Source organism: Takifugu flavidus, chromosome 20 (assembly GCF_003711565.1).
Source record: "Takifugu flavidus isolate HTHZ2018 chromosome 20, ASM371156v2, whole genome shotgun sequence".
Taxonomy (NCBI): domain Eukaryota; kingdom Metazoa; phylum Chordata; class Actinopteri; order Tetraodontiformes; family Tetraodontidae; genus Takifugu; species Takifugu flavidus.
In genome coordinates, this window is record NC_079539.1 from 10279043 (window position 1) to 10304290 (window position 25248).

General features: G+C 41.2%; 1 protein-coding gene across 3 annotated transcripts; it reads right to left on the bottom strand.

The window, feature by feature from the left end:
* Positions 1–252: 252 nt before the first annotated feature.
* pip5k1ba (phosphatidylinositol-4-phosphate 5-kinase, type I, beta a) lies at positions 253–10394 on the bottom strand. 3 transcript variants are annotated; one of them, XM_057018595.1, is made up of 14 exons: positions 8319–8455; positions 8004–8197; positions 7142–7272; positions 6424–6541; positions 6150–6302; positions 5634–5930; positions 4639–4823; positions 4379–4459; positions 4200–4248; positions 4028–4112; positions 3814–3951; positions 3655–3745; positions 3466–3562; positions 253–973 (listed from the first exon to the last, which is right to left on the bottom strand). In XM_057018595.1, exons 2-14 carry the CDS (start codon positions 8073–8075, stop codon positions 971–973), a joined length of 1500 nt encoding a protein of 499 aa, XP_056874575.1. In that variant the 5' UTR covers positions 8076–8197; positions 8319–8455; the 3' UTR covers positions 253–970. The 3 variants fall into 3 exon arrangements, with proteins under 3 accessions (XP_056874575.1, XP_056874574.1, XP_056874573.1); XM_057018594.1 differs by lacking the exon at positions 8319–8455 and adding an exon at positions 10304–10394 and having other exon boundaries at positions 4028–4248; XM_057018593.1 differs by having other exon boundaries at positions 4028–4248; positions 8319–8456.
* Between the last annotated feature and the right edge of the window lie 14854 nt (positions 10395–25248).

A 25248-nucleotide genomic window follows, 5' to 3' on the forward strand; every position in this document is an offset into this window, starting at 1 on the left:
CTGAACAGTTTCTCTAGAAGTGTGGAACAACTGTACAGTGTGTATAGATTACTTGAGCAGACTAATAAATAATTCACTTCACTCACAAAAAAAGAGAATACATGTGCCTTGTTTCTAAAAATGTTAAAAGTACACTTTCTGGAAATGCAAACAATCTGAATCAAGATGATCAAAATTCAGAGATTAAAAAAAGCAAAATGATTTACCCTAAAAAGACTTAAACTATTTTGTTAAAATAAAACCCAGTCAATGTGCAATGGTAAATTTTACATAAATTTATGGATTTCATACTACAGAATATGAGGCAGCAGGTGGTGCTGTTAGTATTTACAAAGATAGAATAAATTAATCATCAACAGTACACATAATTCTTTACATCAAAATTGAAGCAGAAGGATCATATTTACTATAATATAATGTACTATTTTATTTCTTTTGATTTAAAACCAAAAATCTAATTACATTTATACTTATAAAACACAATATTTCTTCAGGGATCCAGCCATTGATTAAATGAACATTTGTTCACCTAGTTAGGTTCATTAGGCCTTCCTGTGTGATGCAACTTATGGATTCTTGAGAATAGACCTCTGTTTTTGTCATTCCTGACATTTTCAGAAGTGTCACATGAGGAAGGTGGCAGGAGGACTCAGAACTGTCAGGTATGACAAAGACACAGAGGTCAGTTCACAAGAATCCATGAGAAACACGAGCATTTGTTATCAAGCAATCATGGAGGGACAATTATAACATTATGAAGTGTATGGTCAGAAGAGAATATAGCTAGTGTTTTAAGTGACACACAACTTCAATGATCAGGTGTAGAATGCATCGTCCTATTGCTTGAAACTGAGCCATCAGCAAACACGAGGCTCATGATGGTCACACTGACGAAACTTTCTCTGCTTGTGTTGTGCAACATGAGGTCCAAAAGATGTTACAATGGCACCAGAAGGTCACTTTGTCATTTTTACTGCAAGAAAGCAGGCACACACACACACACACACACACACACACACACACACACACATTGGATTATTAGCATTTTCAGGAACTTGACAGCCTCAGTATTGGGTAAAATTTACTTCAAATCTTGAACACAACAGTTTTCATTAATGGATTAATATTGTTGAAGTGCTTTGCTGGGTCCTAAAATATTGCTACAGCATTTCTGTCTTTAATTATATTTCCATTTATATGGATACATAAATATTTTGTGGCACTAGTGGTGTCCTTATACACATCAATGCAAACATTGTGTACCAAATAAATTGCTAACCAGAGTTTAATATTATGTGAGCACCCTGGTCTGAGAACTGAGACTGGCAATAATGCTCTGTACTATGAGTTTGAATCTTTCAAAATATTGCACAGATAATCAAAAGTTCTTGTTTTTCCTTTTCAAACTCTTTCTATAGTTTGAATATCTCAGTCTTTTTAGAGGCTTTGAACCTAGATCAATATTTGCAGACTTTAGGCTGAGTGAGGATTTTGTGGCCTCTAAACAACGAATGTGAACTATCACATACTGAGATAGCAGAACTTACGTATGTTGTATGTATTATTAGGACCTCACACAAAACAAAAAAGGAAATGCTCTGTTAAAACTTTATCAACAGTGTCTCGGCAGAGAGGAGGTGTCCTCTACTCTAGTATGGATGATCAATCAGACATCGTTGATAAACTCAAACTCAATCATTTGGGTGGTACTGAAAATGAAAAGAGATCCCTGGATTCACCTAGGAGGTGCACAGAAAATTGCCCACAAAAACTCAAACTACTCAGACCCCTTAAATCACACACTAATGAAACACACACCAAAACCTGCAGCCAGCACAGAGGATTGTGAGGTGTGGTTTCAAAACCATGACTACTACGCTCTTAAAAATCCCAGAAAAACTAAAAGAGTGTCTCCCAAGCCAGAAAGAAGGAACAGGACCACATTAAGACAGCTCTCAAAACATGTGGCTACCCAGACTGGGCCTTCACCAAAACCTCGAAAAGAAAGCGAGACCCCAGCAAAGGAGAGGAGGAGAGAAACAAACGCCGCAGCGTTTCCATCCCCTACCTGTCCGGAGTCTCTGAGGAGTTTAGGAGGATCCTCCAGAAACACGACATACCGGTTCAGTTCAAACCCAGCAACACTCTCAGACAGAGGTTAGTACACCCAAAGGACAAGACACCAAGACCCAAACAAAGTAATGTTGTTTATGCTGTACAGTGCCAGGAGGAATGCAAGGAACTGTACATTGGTGAAACCAAACAACCTCTCCACAGAAGAATGGCACAACACAGACGCGCCACCTCTTCGGGTCAGGATTCAGCAGTCCACTTACACTTAAAGGAGAGTGGGCACTCCTTCGAGGACAGCCAAGTAAAGATACTGGCCAGAGAAGACCGCTGGATTGAAAGGGGGGTCAAGGAAGCTATCCATGTCAAATTGGAAAAACCATCCTTAAACAGAGGTGGTGGCCTGAGGCACTTCCTATCACCCACATACAATGCGGTCCTCCACTCCTACCAACAGCAAAACAAACATTCACACCATTCCAGGAGACCCAGTGACTCACCACCATGGGATCCAGCAGACAAAGGGGAGACACCTCAACAGAAACTAGGTGAACGACCCGACCAACGACCCTGCTAACGACTCTCAGGTGACCACCCAGATCATTAGCATGCAGATGGTCCACAAGGGCTATATATTTTCAAGCTCTCTCCCCAGCGATTTCAGAACTGAAGAAGCCTTCTGGATAGAAGGCGAAACATCTTCAAGAGAAGAAACCCAGTCCAGTTGACAGAGAAAACTACCTAGGATACAATGACCTGGATGATTGAGAATCTACACAGACATAAAAGAGTGTCTATTCTAACACCCAGTAAAAAAGTTTTTTTTTTAACTTCCTGTCATTATTCTGTAGCAAATATCAGTCCGTATCGCCACTATTCTGTTTAATGGGGGTGGGGTTTTTGTTTTTGGCCCAAAACAAACACGAAAAATTCCATGTTATCCTATGGGAGTTTGCTTGAAAAGGTAACGCAATCTGAGCCCTATTCCAGGTCCCACAGCTTGGCCATAATTTCAATTCATGCCATTCGAACTTTAAAATTTTGCCAGGGTCTAGATTAGACACTTGGGGGGGGGGGGCTGAGCATATATGTATTGAATTGGGTTAGTGGGTAGCTAACAATTTCTGTGGAACAAATTATTATTTGTTTGCTTTTGCAAGCCTTCACATACCGTGATATTACAAGACAACAAAATGGTACTCTGTGAGGAATTCATTTAAAAGTGACTGAGTACCCATGTGAGAGGCAGCAATTCTCTTACTCATACCCATTAATGAGCTGTATTATTGGAGTTTTTTCTCAGCTCACCTCATCTCATCTTTTGTTTGTGTTTGTTTACAACATACAAGTACCAGTCATTTTCATATGGGCGATTCAAAATGTGACATTTCATACCAAGTAGACATCCAGTTCTGAGTCTGATTGGCTGCTGCTAAGAGATGACAGAGGGTCGTCAAGAGCAACCGTGGAAGCAGAATCTCTCCGATCTTCACTGTAACATAAAGATAGAAATGAATGTGCTTTCAATTGAAACAGAACTGAAATAAACAATGCTGTCATAACATGCGTATGAATTTCACTGACCTGCTGTCATAGTGAACTTTATTTCTGGAGGATCCAAAAGAGACTGCAGATTTTGGCAAAACATCTGGTTGTTTGGAGGAGCTGTAAACAACTGCAAAGGTATTATTATGTTAGAGAATATTCTTCGATATCGTGCAAAATAAATTCATTTCTACGTACATTTTCCATCTAGGTGATCCAAGCTTTGGGCCTTCTTCTCATTCTTGTCCTCTCTTTGTTGGGAAAGAACCTCCTGAGAGACTGACTTGACTGCATGCAGAGAACCCTTCTTTCTCTTTGAAGAGGCACCCCTTAGAGCTGTCACAAATGAATCAGTACCTCATTAAAATGCAAAATTAGGCAATGTAGGCATATAATTAGAGGTATGACTTACGGTGTATCTTTTTGAATACAGTAGAACCCATGAATTTCAGAAATCTGTCGGCATAAAAACTCGGTCTGTGAACTGACACTGTGTCCTGAAATGGAAAGAAAACTATCAGCAACCCCTCCACACACATGCAGATGCATATGCAATTAGCTGCACATGTACATGTGGTACATACCCCATCATGCACAAGGGCTTTCCATGAGTGCTCCATCTTTTTAATGAACCTAAATAATAGAAATATGCATATGTGTACATATTATTCGATAGTTAGATGGACAGATAGACGGATGGACAGACAGACTGGCAGGCAGGCAGGCAGACAGACAGACAGACATACATATTTGAAGTGTCTACCTGTATGACTGGAGGATGTCAATTATCCCCAGAAAGATGAGGAGATTCTCATCTTTGTATTTGGCTGGAATCCCACCAAATCTGAGAAATCGACACATTTTAATTAAATTTACGCCTCTTAAATCATGGCTGCCTTGAATGTCCCCTACTAGTTGGGGAGGATTAAATCAGCAGCACATTGTATGCAGGATTAAAAAAAACCCTATATCTCATTATAGTATATAATAATATAGAGTTTGTTATTTGATAAGGTTTCTCACGTGTCATCATCACCCAATGGTTCCGGGTCCTTCATACTCCCTTGGATGGACTCCAGAGCAGTGGAGTAGAGAACTTTCTGCCCTTTTCTGCTGTCACATCGACTTTCTCTGCTTAATGGCTTATGGTCCAAAACATGAATACCCAACAGGAGACTGTAGTCCATGATTTTAAAGCTCTCCAGTACCTGAAGTAAAACAGAAACTAAAAGTAAGCAACACATTTCTGGTACTTGAACATAGAGTCCCTTAGAACACTCAGAACATAAGCAGATAGATTTGGACCAAGTGGATTTCCTATTGACACAAACAATTATGAATATAATATAACAGGGATGGTTAAATACTACAATAATGCACCTGTGTACTGTCTATATGTTTTACATGGTTTGAAGTAGCTTGTTGTTCCACACTAATTAAATACCATGATTGTTTTGATGAGGTCATCATTATAGCTCCATGCTGATTGTCAGATTTGATCATAAATGTATCCCTTGGGGAATCATGCATAATAGACATTGTCCGGTTTGCTTCTTTTTTCTAAACATTTTTAATTTGCTAATTCAATTGATGATTGAATAAAAATGTGACTAATGTTCCAGATTTCAAAGGGATGGTTTAGACTTGATTCCTCAGTGAGAAGAGTTAGGGTTGGGGGTTAGGGTGTGAAACGCTATCCATGTAATAATCATTTATTACAATTTATTTGTATCGAGTTAATTTTGACCAACTCAAAAATATATTACGTAGCTGACTATAATCATTCTTCTTTTCTAGTTCTTTTCTTGTAGTGCAAGATAGAATTAACAGCGTCAGTATTAGTTTTAAGTTTCAATAGTGCCTAAATGGAATATTGCTATTGTAACTGTGAGGTAAGATACAACTATGGATCCTTGTATCTGAAGGTAATAATCTCCTCTCTTGGCTTGTTTGCAAATTCACTCACAGAAATGTAACTCATAGAAGATTGTGGTGTAAAATTGAAGGTGGGAACGCACCCTACAATCCCTCTGCAGGGTCTTCATCAGGGCATTGTAGGTTTCAGAGTCAAGGTTCAGGCCTTCATGCATATCCTTGAAATCCAGGTCCTTGAACGTAGGCGAAGACTTGGCGCGTTCTTTGCGTGAGGCACAACGTTTATATGAAGATCCCTTCAGATCGTATTTGTAGTGCATCTTCATGGCACGAGGCAGAATATTGTTCATCACCACCACACGGATGGTAAACCCACTGCACTGGATGCAGTAAAGGCCGTAGAACTTCGGCAGCAGTGTCCTTGGGTTCTGATTTAGATTCTGCGTCCACAGGAATAAAAATCAGTGCAATAGCTGACAAAAAAGTTCAAAAAAGAACCTAAACGTATTCACCTAAGTGTGGGTCATTTTAACATGTGTACAGACCCTACAAAACATGTTGTTTACTCCGATCATGTGGAAAACAATGTTAAAATAACAACAAACTGGTCGTATGCAAAGACAACTCAATTGAATAACGATGTAACTTGAGTTCCTCACCATGTAGTAACCAGGAAGCAGTTTCTGTAGGAACTCAGCCTCTTTATGCTGCACTGTTTTGATGATAAACTCATCATCACTGGTGAGGTAGAACCAGGAACTGCTGGCACCCGGGTTGGACAGTTCAATCAAAGGTTCGTTACAGATGGAATACTGAAAGCAGACCGGTGAAGAAATACCTTAAATTGGCCAAATGTTGCAAGTAACTAAAGCCTTCATTGTATCACACTGCATTAGAACGGATTAGGAGAATGGCTCGAATTTGCAAACTCACCAGATAATCGTCTGGTTTGATGCCAAAGAGCTCTCGGAAGTAACGAAAGGCTAGCGGTGCGTAAGATTTCAGGCGGAAGTCCGGAAAGTGATGAGCTGGGGTCAGATTGCTTCCCTCACTGGAAGAAATATTACAGTTAGAAAAATCATCAGTCTAAAAGAGGCATCACACACTGACACACTACGAAAGGTGTAGACTCCCTCTGAATTAAAATGCTTTTTCCCTCCACAATTGCATGGTAGCAAAAACAAACAAACAAATAAATAAAACTCAGAATAGCCAGTTACATCATCTTTTACTCTGTCTCCTGTTGACCACATATGAAAGTCAGAGATGTTTTTTCTGTTTCATAAAATCAGTTTGGAATCATGATAAACTGTTCCAAATTACATCAATACATTTTGTAATCACAAGCTTTGATTCTGATGGAAACTTTTCAGTTCATGCCTACAAGGTCGACAAAAAAAATCCCTTTAAAACAATTAATTATAATAAGTCATGCACGTGTTTTCTACACAAGTAGCAAGTAACATTTTGGGCTTTCATTATATTAATTCACAATAATGAACAAAATGCAAAATGGACTTCAAAGGTTTATCTACGTTTACTGTAAAACAACTGTGATGCAACAGACACACGCCGTAACCTCATACTTTCCTTTCAACAGAAAAAGTGTGAAACGTGTCAACAAATAAGGAGAAATGAGGGTGTACTTTACTTGGGCAGGAAGACGCTTTCCACCACAGAGAAATCCTGCATGAGAACATCTCTGTCAGGTTTTGAATTGAGATTTCCCACCACATATCCAATGCCCAGCTGGATGGCCCCTTTAATTGCTGATGCTGTCAGCTGATAAGACATCACATGTTAGTCACTAAGCTAAGGTTTAGTTTTGAAATACAAATAATGACATTGTCTTTGGGATGATACTAATCCATCCATCCATACATCCATCCATATGTACATTAGCTTCTTGACTATGGTTAATATGCTGGGAGAATTATGAGTCAATGTGGGCAAAAAAGAACTGGTCTAGCTATGTCATCTATGACAAAGATGCATGATACATGGCACAAAAATAAAGTGATGCAAAAATGGCAAAATTAGGTGGTGTAAAGCCACACAGTGCACCTCAGCTAATACTGCTTACGTATTCACAATTAAGCAGGGCTTTTCTGCTTTTCTGTACTTTAATCTAGCAGAATAGGGAGACCAAGCTACTTTCACGTCATGCTGAATGATAGCCAGATGGGGTGAAAATAGGATTAAAGTTGTATTATTTTATATCTAAAGGACAAAGATCAGCTGTGGCATGGGGATACTTGACTGACTGATACTGAACAGTCCATTAGTATGAATTAAACATTTGTATTTAGTAAATTGTCCATACTGACATACAGAAAACATTGCCAAAACCTCTTGTATACATGTTAAGCAGGTCCTCGCTCTCATCCAAATATGACTTTTAATTCAAAGTAATTTAGAATCACGTTTTATCTAAAGGCTAGTATAGGTTAGCCTTAGAAGTAATATTTATAATTTTATATATTTCTGTTGGATTATTTATGATGTCAGCTTACCTTTTTATGGTGTTTCGACATTTTAGTGCCTTGTGTTCCTCTTCCCATACTGTCATTGTTGGTGTCCGACATTTTTTGAGAGAAGTATAGATGTTCTTCCTCCAGCTGTGTTCCTTTTTCTCTTCAATGATGAATGGTCTGGTGGAGTAATCTCCCTTAAACCAAGATTTACAAAACGTTGTGGTAGTTTGGTCCTGTGCATGGAGTAAAAAGAAGAGTTACATGTGAGTGTAACGTTTTTGTAGACAAAAAAGCACACAAGAATAAAAGAAAAGACAGGAAAGAAACATTATCAGGAATTTAAAAAAATCTGACCTAAAAGTTTTTTCCTGCGTTATTCAAAGGCTCCTTGCTCTGTGAAATGCCTCTGTTAGAGCTACATGGCCTGTACATGTGCAGAATGAGGACCTTCCTGTTTGTGGCACTGTTAAGCTTGAGCAGCCCACCAGAGTTTGTGTGTCTTGAGCCCCACAATCCTTCAGAACATTCCTCGATCCCAATTAAAATGGATTACATAGGTTACCAAATTCCCCTGTTTTATAATGGCTCATAAATAGAACACAAAGCAGTTTCAATAACGTACTTTGTCATTGACATGACAATTAAAATAAGAGAAAAGCTCAAAATATGGATAGAAACAAAAACTCTATAATTACATCTTTGTAGCTATTTCAGTAGCTCCCTCATTTACTGTTCATATTATGGTTTTCATATATTCCTATATATGTGCAATATGAGCATTTTCAAGTATATCGTAACCATATTCCATCCACTTACTTTATATCCAAGTAGATATTTGATAAAAAAAACTGATACTTCCACAGTCATTTCATGACATTACCAGACAAACATGCCCAGGATGTTAAATAAAGTGCCACACATGTATTTTACCTGCATCATTTCTTTTTATATAATGGCAGAAATAAACAGGCTTTACTTTAGAACAGCTAGAGACTAAGAAAAAAACAACTGTTTTGTGCTTATTAACTCATACCCCTCAAGTCTGGGGTATTATGGATTTAAGCAAGCAAGCGTGTATACTGAGGCATATAATACTCCTACACACGTGATCCCACATGTGAACTGAATAGTTTTGTTTTCACTTCATTTTCTTTTTCAGCATGTCTGTAAAATGTAATTATGAAAGAAATTATTAATTGCTTCAAGTTGTTCATGATCCATGTTCAACATCAAAAATACCACACATTTTTTATTCATTGGACATTTAAGTCGTAACTCATTTACTTTAAACCTATTTTCTGATATACTTGACTTCCCTTTGCATTCTCATGCATCGGTGATGTAGGCAGCACTACATAAAAAAGCAATAAAGACTTGCATACACAACTATGGCAAAGATCCTAAAGCGTCGCAAACCTGCCCTTGTTATTTTAGGCTCGGCGTCAGGATGTGGTGTTGTGGTCTGATATGTCAGTGAGGAGGGAGGAGGTTCTTTCTCAAAGATCTGAACTTAAGGGTAGTTTATGAACATTAACCGGCAACTGGGTAGAGCAGAGATCAGGAAAAGATTATTCATTTTAGAAAATAGCCTTCTGAGATTAGTGGTTACAGCTATGAGTTAATGACTTGCAGAATTTCAGGCCTCCTCTGCAACACTTTACAGGTTGAAAACACCAATTTGCGTGTTTCTCAGATGTTCTCATCCACAGGTACAAGAACAAGGACTGATACTGTAGCTAAAATTATGAAGACAGTCAACAGTCATGTTCTTTGAAAATGTTACTTTCTAAAGGGAAATATTCAAGCTTAAATGTGTCTTCCAAAGGTGCCTGTCAGTCAACACAGGGGTCACTAGTTTTCTGTTTGTATTTTGGTTGAAATGTCTGTACCTGGACCTTTCTATAAACCCATTTTTGAGTGCAGGTCTGCACGTTGTGATTGATAGCTAGCTAAAACAACTTCAACTGATTATCTTAGAATAAATCGTAGAATAAACACCAAAATATCTAAAGGGCATGAGTAAATCTGCACATGCATCGCAGGAATGATTAGTTTAGGCCTGTGCTGCTATTTAGATGAACATTCAAACGCGCTCTTTGTAGATCTTTTGCACACATACGAACAACAATAAATCATATTTCATTTTTTCCGCTCCGACTAAGGAAAGTGGAGCAAATATCCTCTTGTCCTTTTAAAAGGGGTTCTCAGAGAGAAACATTAGTTTAGGACCACAGTATCCACAGCATTTAACTGTTAGTTATGGGACAAGAACATACAGTTGAATGGTTGTAAATGATGTCATTACTGCTAGAGTTGACTATAATTGACCATTGTCTTACCGTGTTGACCTGATGATCACATGAGGAAGGCAGCACAAATCAGATGGGACGCTCATAACATGCTGATGTTTCTTCTAAACTGAGCAGCAGATTGTGCTCCAGTGAAATAAAGCATCCTTACCACTTCCTTCCCCCTTCGTCTCTCCACCCACCTGTTGTGTCATTACTTTATAGGATCTATGCGTCACAATTTGAGGCTGCTATTGATTCAAAACACACTTGAATATGTTTTAATATAATATTTAACTGCTTTGCAATAGTGTTTTTATATTTGAACATGCACAAGTCTTCTGCCACATATGCATTTGGTTAAAATCAAATAACTAATTTCAAAAAGACTTTTGCCTTGTCAGAATTTTCTTGATTTTGTTTCAATGGCAAAACCTTGTGTTAATCTTGTGACTTGGACTGAATCTTTACAAATTAGGTTTAAGTAAAAAAGTATGATCATTTGAGGACATTTCAGGACCCTGGCCAATTTTTTTCTGAGGAATTGATTGATATTCATTGTTGTTTAGTATTTCATTCACCTTCTTTACTGACAAAAAAAAGCGGTATGTCACAGGGCTTCAACTCCATGTTTGATGTGTGGTCTCTTAGGGTTGAAGTGTTAATCCTTCCATCCTCCACACATGTTTATGCTCACTATGACTGGCACCTTATTTTTAGTCTCATCTTACTGAAGAATCTTCCACCGGATGTCTTTTTCTTTGGCCAGCTGATCACCAGCACATCTAAAAAAAATTGCAAGATTAGTTTAGTGTCTAGTTTGATCAGTTAATCACTAATATCAAGGGTACAGGCAATAATACCAAGATAATTTGATTAAAACTATTCCATTTGTTTTGTGTAGTGACTGGATATTGTTAAATCTTCAGAAAAGCAGTTGTTTTCAGAAAATATTTAGAGCAGAGATGGGTGTGTTGTTTTTTACACATAAGTATGCTGAACTCCTTTGCATGAGTTCTGCTCTTCACATCATACAATAGTGGGAATCATGAAAGTTAAATGAACTCAAAAATAAAATATGCAATCGAAATGCCCCTGCCAGCCTGCCTTGTGATGGTGATGAGGCACGAGGTTCCTCTGGCACTGTGGCATACGGCAATGCTCTCCAGGGTCATTTGCACCTGATCTAAGGTAGAAAGGAACACAGATATAATTTCAGGGAGAATGATGGCCCCTGCTGCGCTGCCTGTTTTTTGAAAGCCTGTATTTTTTTCACATTTTGTGGGCAGGGAGGGTCTGAAGCTGTGCAAGCCTACCCTACCCCAGCGTCATGTTTTTGCCTGTGTTGGATAGATGGAAATTCTCTTTCTAGGGCCAGTGATGGGTCGTCCGCCCCCACCATTTCTAGACCTCCACAGCTTTCCTGGTTGATCCTGCCGGTAACACACGATTGTCTCAATGATTAATGCACCAGGAATCACCATCTCCTCAAGAGCTTTTAATTTTCTCAAATTTTTCTTTGAAAGGCCTTGTCCTCTGGTTCATAGCATCCACTGCCAAATATATGAGCTCACAAGTCTGGACCAAAATTACAGGAAGACTTGGTGAGGGAGGTATACTGAGGCAGGCAGAAACTGAACCCAAATGCAGACTCTGGAGAGCAATAGGGACTTAGTGATTCAGGGAACTGAGTACGTGTCTGCTTTGTTAACGTAACATATTAACAGTTATTCAGATAACTATAGCATAAAGAACATCCGAGCAAGTTTACCAAAAAATCAAGTCTAACTCCATAGACGAAACACCACTTCTTCTTCTGCGTTGCTAAAGGAACTTGTTCCTCAGTAACCACGCCTAGAGCGCCCTCTTGTGGTTGTCAGTGTTAAAATAACGAACATGGGAAATTCTGTAATAATGTATTTATTTAACATATAAGTCGCTCCGGAGTACAAGTCGCACCCCCTGACAAACTATGAAAAAAGTGCGACTTATAGTCCGGAAAATACGGTACCTGGACTGGTAGGTACACTGTTGGCAAAGTCCATCTCTCACACGGTCAGTATTTTCACAAGATTGTGGAAAAACAAAAGGTATCCAAGCACTGGTCTCATTCAGGTGTATTACCGAAATCAACGGTCTGCTCCCTCAATGACTTACTTCGACATCTTTCTTATCAAAATTTTCTATTATATAAAACAACAATTATTACAATGGTACATCAAAACAAACATAGATTGGCATGAGAATTTGTCTTAATTCACTGTAACGTTTAATGAGAATGTTAGGATTTCGTTTTATCACGACCCAAATGCAGACAGGAAACAGCTAACTAAGTCTTGCAGAAGGGTTAATTGAAACCAAAAGAAGCCTCAAACACAGTGGGGAGAAACACACTCGGCACAAGGGAAAGATCCTGCTCATTCCTTTTCCAAAGGAGGGAGGCATGGTGACCACAACACTGGCCAAACGATCAGACACTGGTGAACAGGATTCCAGGGCCTAAATAGCCAGTTGATTAGCAATGGATAGCAGGTGTGACTTTCACCAGCGACAGCTGTAGGAAAGTGGCTCCACCACGCCCCCTGGAGAAAGAACAGAGCAGGAACAGGGAAATCACCCAACAAAGAACACCAAAACAACACCCAGGACCCTGACAGAGAATGTATTTTCTTTATTTTATCAGAAGAGGAGTTAAAAGCCATCCATCTTTCTGATGTGATGGATAAAGAATGGTGTCATTAACATTGTTTTTTTAATCAATTAAAAATAACATTTTTGTTAAGTGTCAAATAATTTATATACAATGGATTAAGGTCTGAGAGTGGCTTTTTGGAAATAACAAGCTTAGCATTTGGTGTAACAGAAGAGTAACTAGGAAAAAAAACCTACAGATAAGGGGATTTTATTTTTAAAGGGAGCGAGGAACAGGGCAGTTTTTGCTTTGGGAGACTCAGAATCTCTTTGCAAAGTTAAAAGCAGATTGTTTGGATTCATCTATGATGGTGAACCAGAGAGATACACAGAGAGGATACACATGGTGATATGGTGTTAAATGACTGGATTCTGGTGAGTAGTGGCAAATCACAGGACCATAACAGAAATTAGAGGGGGGGAGTTTGAAGGCAGGCCAAGCTAGTAAAAGGAAAACTTATTCTAGAAACATGGAAGAAAGGCTTTAGTCAAATTATGGTTATGATGGAAAAGTTTAAAATTAGAATTGAGGTTCAGGAAAGAGAATTTTTGTATGAGTCCAATAATGCTGATGAGGGAACTGAGAAAGAAACTGGGAAGGTGGAAATGGCTAAAGTCTTGAGAGATGGAAATTTATGACAGTATGCAAAACAGCAGAGAATGAAAGCAAGCCAGGTGGAAAGTATCTGCAAGAAGTAGTGAGGAATGATAACTGGAATCCCTGTGGAAGATGATTCGGAAAGGCTAAAAGGGAGTATCAGGGAGGTGAGGTGACCTGGAACAGGAGGCTGCTAAGCTGAAATTGTACAGTCAAGAACTGGAAAGAGTCAAGCATTTTAAGGTTTTATTGGTATGGTTTGATGAAAAGCTTACATTGCGCAGTGCAAATTCAGAAAATGATTGAGTGTAAAAGGTTAGTAAATATAATGAGATGTTTAGTGGGAAGAGAGTGGAGAGCAGATAGAAGAGCCCCGAAATCCATGTAGAGCTACATTAGACTATGGTGCCATCGTATATTGTTTGGCAACAGACACTTTTCTTAAAAAACTTGATAAAATACAATATCAGTGCCTTAGAATGTGCAGAGGTGACTTTCAAACTACTCGGACAGCGGTGCTACAGGTAGAGATGGGAGACCAATCACTGGAGACAAGGAGGGAACAACTAGCATTAAACTACTGGATCAGTCAACAGGGTCACAGTCAAGATCACCCAAGCCGGTGACCAGTGGATCTCCAAAAAGTATCACGTAAGGCGTGGTACAATTGTGAAAAAAAATCGAAAGCTCTCAAAATACAAAGTGAGTTTTAGGGACCCAAAGACCCTCCGACAAACAAAAATGGTTCTTCGTGTAGGATATAACTAGTGTGACCCGGCTGCGAAAAAAGACACTCTAAAAAACCCAAGACAGCACCGTCAAAGAGAGGCCTAAACCCACTTTTGTTTCAGTACACACACACAGACAGACTAGAGGAATTTATGTCCATGGAGTTAAGCATTCACTATGACCCTGACCCAGATGGAAATTTTCAGTTTGCAGCCATGGCTGACCAGCTATCCACCCTTGGAATATTTAGATCACCAGAGATGAAATTGTCCAAGACCTCAGGAATTATCCATAGAATGGAAATGGAACACTCTTGATCAACTTTGTCGATGGCAATGACTGGGATGGATACTTGGAAAGAATGGCCCAAACTGGAACCTATGGTGACATTACATTGCAAAGAGCATCTGAAATCTTCCAGGTCCAGTTTCTTGTAATTTCCTCTCTGGGAATCAATGCCTCAACTATTGTATCAGAGTCAAACGTCCCCTAGAACTTGTCCCTTAATGTGCACTCGTCTCTTCACATAAAATGTCCCAGGCGTCTTTTTTTTTACCCGGAAAACTCTTCATCCGGCGCGTGACCTTTTCTAGGCAAATGTTCCTGGTGCAGAGCTGCAGGGAAATTAGTTTTTTTTTGGCTTTACAGTCAATCAAACGGAGCCGCACGACTTAGCCTCCTTCTCACGACCCGGAAAAAAAAAGGAAAACACAGAAACAATCACTTCAGTTAACGCGGCTCACGCTTTTCTAATGCAGTTGTTAATTAAGATATTAATCATTTGAGTGGCTCCAGGCAAATTTACATTTTAGAAAACGCTTTTACAAACAAATATTTTTACAAACAAACATTTTTGCAAATGCCGAGACAAAACACAAGTGACGGAACACTTTTACAAGCGGCCAGAACACTCTTCTAAGTAACTTTTTCAACCGGAAAGGCTTATGACCGGGTCCCCAGGAGCACCCTGTGGGGGGTGCTCCGGGAGTATGGGGTTGAAGGCCCCTTGATAAGGCCCGTCCAGTCCCTGTACTAAAGGAGCAGGAGTTTGGTCCGGATAGCCGGTTGTAAGTCGGACTCGTTCCCAGTGAGGGTTGGACTCCACCAGGGCTGCCCTTTGTCACCGGTTCTGTTCATAACTTTTATGGACCGAATTCTACCGGAAATGGAATGTATCAACTGTCGAATAGAACTGGAAGTGATAAAAACGTTCATTGTGAGGTCAAAGTAGATAAAAGCCTTTAATTCAAAGCCATTGTACTTTGATCATAAATTGCTTCAAACAAATATTGAAGCAAAAAACAGACACATTTTGCAGTTGATCTAAAGTTATGTAGATGTTTTGCCCTTGATAAGAAATTATATGACTGAATTTAAACCTGCATTGTCCAAGTTATGCTCACTGCATTAAAAATAGGTTGTAAAGTAAAACTGAAATCTATGCCTCTAAGCATAGAGGCCTCTATGCCTCTACATATTAAAAGTTAATAACTTAAACCAGGACACATTTGAAGGAAAACTGTGCATGTGCAAAAAAACTACACCCACACACACACACAATAGTACACTGCTCAAAAAATAAAGTGAACATTGAAATAACAGATCAAAGTAGATAAAAGCCTTTAATTCAAAGCCATTTTACTTTGATGATAAATTGCTTCAAATATTATATATAATATTATCATATATTATTATTATAACCATTATAGGTTAAGCTGAAAAACCACCATTACCCGAAGACAACTCATTTTTCTCCAGTTGCATAGATTTTTTGATTCAGAATCTGTCGCCTCATTCTTCGATCCCTCAACCGAGCATCACCCTCTAAGATAGATAAGGTACGTACTGACGTGCACACTCGTTAAAGCTAGAAAGGTAAGTGATTGGGAGTTGATGATTGGGATCAAGTTGAGCTCTGCTGGCAACTCTACCAAATTCTAAGTTAGGCTGGTTTAATGCAAGTCACAGTGAAGCGGGTGGGGGCGAGCCTTGTGTTCCTTGTGCCGGCCCCTCTGAAACTGTAGCCTAACTCGGCCTTGCTCACGCCCTAATGACTGGCAGGGGCGTGAGCCCCTCACCTGTGCTATTCTTGGCTGGGGAGGGGGCGAGGCGAAACTTTCCTCTTTCTCATGAGGCTGGAGCAGCGAACGGATCTGTCAATAACTTTGTTTAAGTTTGTGTGGTCATGGCAGTGGCTTTTTTTGTTTCCGATTCAGGCTTCAGAAGATGGGGTGCTGCTTTAGTGGGGAGAGTACTACTGACGAGTGTAGTGAAAGCATCAGTCTGCCAGACTCCCCGTCCTACGGTGGACAGAGCAAGGTGACGGTGGAACTCAAGCAGTCTACCACCGAAGTATCCCAGCATGCAAGCTTGGATGAAGAGGTTACAGGAGACCGCAGTAAGAAAGAAACTGAGGTTTTTGGGAATCCTGATATAGTCTCTAATCTTAACACGGTGAAGACGCACGAGAAGAAGCTGGACCAACACACAATTATGGACCCCGAGCCCAGCGTGACGCGTGTGTCGGGCCCATCCTTGAATCGCATCCCTGTGTGGCGCTGCCCAGACTGAGCACAGGTGAGAACAACACTCCAGATGGGTCAAAGCCGTCCAAGCCGGTCCGGTCAACTCTCGTTGGGCCACCGTCCGTTGCCGTTATGGTGAATCGTCCAGTGACCAGAAGAGGCCGACGGTAGATCCAAAATCGCAACGTGATGATAAGGACGACGAGGTACGTGTTGAAATACCAACACCTCCTCCTGAACCAGACACTGGTTCACTCTACCACACTTCCTCCTGGACCAGACAGTGGTTCTCTACCAACACTTCCTCCTGGACCAGACAGTGGTTCTCTACCAACACTTCCTCCTGGACCAGACACTGGTTCACTATCAACACCTCCTCCTGAACCAGACACTGGTTCACTACCAACACCTTCTCCTGAACCAGACACTGTTCACTACCACACTTCCTCCTGGACCAGACACTGGTTCACCGGATATTGATGTCAGGACCTTGTCTCAAAATGTCAAAAATCTTATAAAATTGTACAGTCAAGAACATCGCCCTGGATCCACCAAGTCTGACTGGCAGGACAATGCAGCTCTCAAACGCCCGTGGCTTCCAGATAATTTATGTGTATGTAAAATCCCGAATTTACAGAAAAACCTTATTTCGGCTCAAGACGCACCTGAAGACCTTCCTCCTGGACCAGACACTGGTTTACCGGATACTGATGTCAGGACCTCGTCTCAAAATGTCAAAAATCTTATAAAATTGTATGGTCAAGAACATCGCCCTGGATCCACCAAGTCTGACTGGCAGGACAATGCAGCTCTCAAACGCCCGTGGCTTCCAGATAATTCACGTTTATGTAAAATCCCGAATTTCCGGAAAAAACTCTTTTCAGCTCAAGACGCACCTGAAGACCGTCCTCCTGGACCAGACACTGGTTCACCGGATACTGATGTCAGGGCCTCTTCTCAAAATGTCAAAAATCTTATAAAATTGTACGGTCAAGAACACCGCCCTGGATCCACCAAGTCTGACTGGCAGGACAATGCATCGCCATCTTTGTGAAATGATTAAAAATGAAAGATTTGCAGCCTGAGCCTGACTGAGGGGATTGAATGTGAACATCGTTCTTCTTTATCTAAAACCTCATTCAGCAGTCCGTCTTCCGAAGGATGCCTCTAATAGGGGTAAAATGGCCACATGGTCTATTCAAACAGATTTTCTAATAAAGCCAATTTACCAGTGAGAGGAGTGTTGAGCCGCATTTTGTAATAATGGTGCATTTTGTAATAAACGTCCAAAATGTAATAACTTTTTCATTTCATTTTGTAATAAACTGCCCCATTTTGTAATAAACTGCTCCAACGCATTTTGTAAAAATTTTGCCGCATTATGTAATAAGTTATTACATTTCGAGAGGATTATTACAAAATGCACTTGCACTTGCAAACATATATTGTCACAACAATCCAGTGCTAGTACTTGGTCATGTGGCAGAGGGGCATGGAGAAGCCTGCCTCACCAGATGAATCTGACCCACCTATCCAGCCTGATGAGCCTGAGGACCCTGTTCTGACTACACCCCCTGTTCAGCCTGTCCCACCAACTGAAATGTTTCAGTCTATTATCAAAATGACCCTTGAGGATGACATGTCAATGTTTGGGACGTTTAACAGAGTGTCTCAACATTTTAAAGACATTGCAGATCGATTCCATCCATCAATCTATCTAAGGGAAACATTAAGCCGAAGCCTTGGGTTGGACGTCGTTGGAAAGCACACAATTAGTGTACAAAGGTTGTACAAAGCAGCAGGGCGCTTTGGTGGTGTGGCATTAAAACTCAAGGAGCTGTTTGGGAAACATTCCAAGTGGTTTATGGCTAGGCTGGTAATTAGACATATTAGACATGGACAATTTGAAATTACGGATATATTTTGGAAATAAAAATTTTGTTGTTTGTTTAGCCTTTTGAGGCAATTTCATATTTGTTTAAAATTAATCTTAATGGAGAAATTTGCTGGTCACAGCAGCTCTCTAAACAAGCAGAAGACACTTACATTGTTTAAGTTGGAACTTATATTCATTGGTTCATTATTATTTTAAATTGACCGCAAGCCTGCATGTGTTGGTTGTATTTATTGTTGTTGAAAGGTTCTATAAATGCATAAATAAAGCTGTTCTTCACCTATTCATCAGCGTTTCTATTTTGTATGTGCATATGTTAATGTTTACGAATGGATTAAATTTTGATACCCAGAGTTTTGTTCTGTATTACAAGAAGCATAATAAGGTTTGTTGGATGTTTATAACTATTCTTGATGTGGTTTTGGTATCCAATTTAAAAAAAATCAGGAATTTACAGAATATTCTCTGTTAATGCAGAATAGTGTACTGATAGTAATTGCTAAGTACTGCTACTAGGCTAATACAGTGATACTAATAATAGGCCTAGCTTTTACAAATACTTTAAAGTAAAATAAAATACAATTAACAAACAAATAAACTATGCTTTAGAATTGTTATTACGTAATGCACCATGGTCTGGGCAGACGGGGGTGGTGGTCCATTTTTAAGAGGGGGGACCAGAGGGTGTGTTCCAACTATAGGGGGATCACACTCCTCAGCCTCCCTGGGAAAGTCTATGCCAGGGTCCTGGAAAAGAGGATTAGACTGATAGTTGAACCTCTGATCGAGGAGGAACAATGCGGGTTTCGCCCCGGTCGTGGAACCACGGATCACCTCTTTACCCTTGCTGGGGTGCTTGAAAGGGAGTGGGAGTTTGCCCAACCAGTCCACATGTGTTTTGTGGACTTGGAAAAGGCTTATGACCGGGTCCCCAGGAGCACCCTGTGGGGGGTGCTCCGGGAGTATGGGGTTGAAGGCCCCTTGATAAGGGCCGTCCAGTCCCTGTACCAAAGGAGCAGGAGTTTGGTCCGGATAGCCGGTTGTAAGTCGGACTCGTTCCCAGTGAGGGTTGGACTGCACCAGGGCTGCCCTTTGTCACCGGTTCTGTTCATAACTTTTATGGACAGAATTTCTACCGGAAAGGGAATGTATCAACTGTCGAATAGAACTGGAAGTGATAAAAACGTTCATTGTGACATTGTGAGGTCAAAGTAGATAAAAGCCTTTAATTCAAAGCCATTGTACTTTGATCATAAATTGCTTCAAACAAATATTGAAGCAAAAACCAGACACATTTTGCAGTTGATCTAAAGTTATGTAGATGTTTTGCCCTTGATAAGAAATTATATGACTGAATTTAAACCTGCATTGTCCAAGTTATGCTCACTGCATTAAAAATAGGTTGTAAAGTAAAACTGAAATCTATGCCTCTAAGCATAGAGGCCTCTATGCCTCTACATATCAAAAGTTAATAACTTAAAGCAGGACACATTTGAAGGAAAACTGTGCATGTGCAAAAAAACTACACACACACACAATAGTACACTGCTCAAAAAATAAAGTGAACATTGAAATAACAGATCAAAGTAGATAAAAGCCTTTAATTCAAAGCCATTTTACTTTGATGATAAATTGCTTCAAATATTATATATAATATTATTATATGTTATTATTATAACCATTATAGGTTAAGCTGAAAAACCACCATTACCCGAAGACAACTCATTTTTCTCCAGTTGCATAGATTTTTTGATTCAGAATCTGTCGCCTCATTCTTCGATCCCTCAACCGAGCATCACCCTCTAAGATAGATAAGGTACGTACTGACGTGCACACTCGTTAAAGCTAGAAAGGTAAGTGATTGGGAGTTGATGATTGGGATCAAGTTGAGCTCTGCTGGCAACTCTACCAAATTCTAAGTTAGGCTGGTTTAATGCAAGTCACAGTGAAGCGGGTGGGGGCGAGCCTTGTGTTCCTTGTGCCGGCCCCTCTGAAACTGTAGCCTAACTCGGCCTTGCTCACGCCCTAATGACTGGCAGGGGCGTGAGCCCCTCACCTGTGCTATTCTTGGCTGGGGAGGGGGCGAGGCGGAACTTTCCTCTTTCTCCATGAGGCTGGAGCAGCAAACAGATCTGTCAATAACTTTGTTTAAGTTTGTGCGGTCATGGCAGTGGCTTTTTTTGTTTCCGATTCAGGCTTCAGAAGATGGGGTGCTGCTTTAGTGGGGAGAGTACCACTGACGAGTGTAGTGAAAGCATCAGTCTGCCAGACTCCCCGTCCTACGGTGGACAGAGCAAGGTGACGGTGGAACTCAAGCAGTCTACCACCGAAGTAACCCAGCATGCAAGCTTGGATGAAGAGGTTACAGGAGACAGCAGTAAGAAAGAAACTGAGGTTTTGGGGAATCCTGATATAGTCTCTAATCTTAACACGGTGAAGACGCACGAGAAGAAGCTGGACCAACACACAATTATGGACCCCGAGCCCAGCGTGACGCGTGGTGTCGGGCCCATCCTTGAATCGCATCCCTGTGTGGCGCTGCCCAGACTGAGCACAGGTGAGAACAACACTCCAGATGGGTCAAAGCCGTCCAAGCCGGTCCGGTCAACTCTCGTTGGGCCATGTCCGTTGCCGTTATGGTGAATGAGGCGTCCAGTGACCAGAAGAGGCCGACGGTAGATACAAAATCGCAACGTGACGATAAGGACGACGAGGTACGTGTTGAAATACCAACACTTCCTCCTGGACCAGACACTGGTTCAATACCAACACTTCCTCCTGAATCAGACACTGGTTCACTACCAACACCTCCTCCTGAACCAAACACTGGTTCACAACCAACACTTCCTCCTGGACCAGACAGTGGTTCTCTACCAACACTTCCTCCTGGACCAGACACTGGTTCACTATCAACACCTCCTCCTGAACCAGACACTGGTTCACTACCAACACTTCCTCTTGGACCAGACACTGGTTCACCGGATATTGATGTCAGGACCTCGTCTCAAAATGTCAAAAATCTTATAAAATTGTACAGTCAAGAACATCGCCCTGGATCCACCAAGTCTGACTGGCAGGACAATGCAGCTCTCAAACACCCGTGGCTTCCAGATAATTTATGTGTATGTAAAATCCCGAATTTACAGAAAAACCTTATTTCGGCTCAAGACGCACCTGAAGACCTTCCTCCTGGACCAGACACTGGTTTACCGGATACTGATGTCAGGACCTCGTCTCAAAATGTCAAACATCTTATAAAATTGTACGGTCAAGAACATCGCCCTGGATCCACCAAGTCTGACTGGCAGGACAATGCAGCTCTCAAACGCCCGTGGCTTCCAGATAATTCACGGGTAGGTAAAATCCCGAATTTCCGGAAAAAACTCTTTTCAGCTCAAGACGCACCTGAAGACCGTCCTCCTGGACCAGACACTGGTTCACCGGATACTGATGTCAGGGCCTCTTCTCAAAATGTCAGAAATCTTATAAAATTGTACGGTCAAGAACATCGCCCTGGATCCACCAAGTCTGACTGGCAGGACAATGCATCGCCATCTTTGTGAAATGATTAAAAATGAAAGATTTGCAGCCTGAGCCTGACTGAGGGGATTAAATGTGAACATCGTTCTTTCTTTATCTAAAACCTCATTCAGCAGTCCGTCTTCCGAAGGATGCCTCTAATAGGGGTAAAATGGCCACATGGTCTATTCAAACAGATTTTCAAATAAAGCCAATTTACCAGTGAGAGGAGTGTTGAGCCGCATTTTGTAATAATGGTGCATTTTGTAATAAACGTCCAAAATGTAATAACTTTTTCATTTCATTTTGTAATAAACTGCCCCATTTTGTAATAAACTGCTCCAACGCATTTTGTAAAAATTTTGCCGCATTATGTAATGAGTTATTACATTTCGAGAGGATTATTACAAAATGCACTTGCACTTGCAAACATATATTGTCACAACAATCCAGTGCTAGTACTTGGTCATGTGGCAGAGGGGCATGGAGAAGCCTGCCTCACCAGATGAATCTGACCCACCTATCCAGCCTGATGAGCCTGAGGACCCTGTTCTGACTACACCCCCTGTTCAGCCTGTCCTACCAACTGAAATGTTTCAGTCTATTATCAAAATGACCCTTGAGGATGACATGTCAATGTTTGGGACGTTTAACAGAGTGTCTCAACATTTTAAAGACATTGCAGATCGATTCCATCCATCAATCTATCTAAGGGAAACATTAAGCCGAAGCCTTGGGTTGGACGTCGTTGGAAAGCACACAATTAGTGTACAAAGGTTGTACAAAGCAGCAGGGCGCTTTGGTGGTGTGGCATTAAAACTCAAGGAGCTGTTTGGGAAACATTCCAAGTGGTTTATGGCTTGGCTGGTAATTAGACATATTAGACATGGACAATTTGAAATTACGGATATATTTTGGAAATAAAAATTTTGTTGTTTGTTTAGCCTTTTGAGGCAATTTCATATTTGTTTAAAATTAATCTTAATGGAGAAATTTGCTGGTCACAGCAGCTCTCTAAACAAGCAGAAGACACTTACGTTGTTTAAGTTGGAACTTATATTCATTGGTTCATTATTATTTTAAATTGACCGCAAGCCTGCATGTGTTGGTTGTATTTATTGTTGTTGAAAGGTTCTATAAATGCATAAATAAAGCTGTTCTTCACCTATTCATCAGCGTTTCTATTTTGTATGTGCATATGTTAATGTTTACGAATGGATTAAATTTTGATACCCAGAGTTTTGTTCTGTATTACAAGAAGCATAATAAGGTTTGTTGGATGTTTATAACTATTCTTGATGTGGTTTTGGTATCCAATTTAAAAAAAATCAGGAATTTACAGAATATTCTCTGTTAATGCAGAATAGTGTACTGATGGTAATTGCTAAGTATTGCTACTAGGCTAATACAGTGATACTAATAATAGGCCTAGCTTTTACAAATACTTCAAAGTAAAATAAAATACAATTAACAAACAAATAAACTATGCTTTAGAATTGTTATTACGTAATGCACCATGGTCTGGCAGACCGGGGTGGTGGTCCCTATTTTTAAGAGGGGGGACCAGCGGGTGTGTTCCAACTATAGGGGGATCACACTCCTCAGCCTCCCTGGGAAAGTCTATGCCAGGGTCCTGGAAAAGAGGATTAGACTGATAGTTGAACCTCTGATCGAGGAGGAACAATGCGGGTTTCGCCCCGGTCGTGGAACCACGGATCACCTCTTTACCCTTGCTGGGGTGCTTGAAGGGAGTTGGGAGTTTGCCCAACCAGTCCACATGTGTTTTGTGGACTTGGAAAAGGCTTATGACCGGGTCCCCAGGAGCACCCTGTGGGGGGTGCTCCGGGAGTATGGGGTTGAAGGCCCCTTGATAAGGGCCATCCAGTCCCTGTACCAAAGGAGCAGGAGTTTGGTCCGGATAGCCGGTTGTAAGTCGGACTCGTTCCCAGTGAGGGTTGGACTGCACCAGGGCTGCCCTTTGTCACCGGTTCTGTTCATAACTTTTATGGACAGAATTTCTAGGCGCAGCCGGGGAGTGGAGGGTGTCGAGTTCGGTGGGCGGAAGATCTTGTCGCTGCTTTTTGCGGATGACGTAGTTCTGCTGGCGCCATTGAGCAGGGACCTCCAACAAATGCTGGGACGGTTCGCAACCGAGTGTGAAGCGGCAGGGATGCGGATCAGCACCTCCAAGTCCAAGTCCATGGTCCCCGTTTAGAAAAAGGTAGAGCGCCTTCTCCGGGTTGGGGAGGAGGTCCTACCCCAGGTGGAGGAGTTCAAATATCTCAGGATCTTGTTCACGAGTGAGGGCAGGATGGAACGGGAGATCGACAGGCGGATCGGAGCGGCATCAGCAGTGATGCACGCGCTTAACCGATCCGTTGTGGTGAAGAAGGAGCTGAGCCGGAAGCCAAAGCTCTCAATTTACCGGTCAATCTACGCCCAATCCTCACCTATGGCCATCAACGCTGGGCGATGACCGAAAGAACGAGATCGCGGATACAAGCGGCTGAAATGAGTTTCCTCTGCCCGGTGGCCGGGCTCAGCCTTAGAGATAGAGTGAGAAGCTCAGACATCCGGGAGGGGCTCGGAGTAGAACTGCTGCTCCTCCACATCGAGAGGAGTCAGTTGGGGTGGCTCGGGAATCTGGTTAGGATGCCTTCCGGACGCCTCCCTTTAGAGGTGTTCCGGACATGTCCCACCGGGAGGCGGCCTCGTGGCCGGCCCAGGACTAGGTGGAGAGATTACATCACTCGCCTGGCTTGGGAGCGGCTTGGGGTTCCACCGGAAGAGCTGATGGAAGTGGCCGGGGAGAGGGCTGTCTGGGCATCCCTCCTGAAGCTGCTGCCCCCGCGACCCGGATCTGGATAAGCGGGAGAAAACGAAACGAAACCATGGTATTACATTTTCTAGAGAATAAAAAAGTTGCAAGTGCATTTTGTAATAATCTTCTCAAAATATAATAACTTATTACATAATGCGGCAAAATTTATTACAAAATGCCTTGGGGCAGTTTATTACAAAATGTGGCAGTTTATTACAA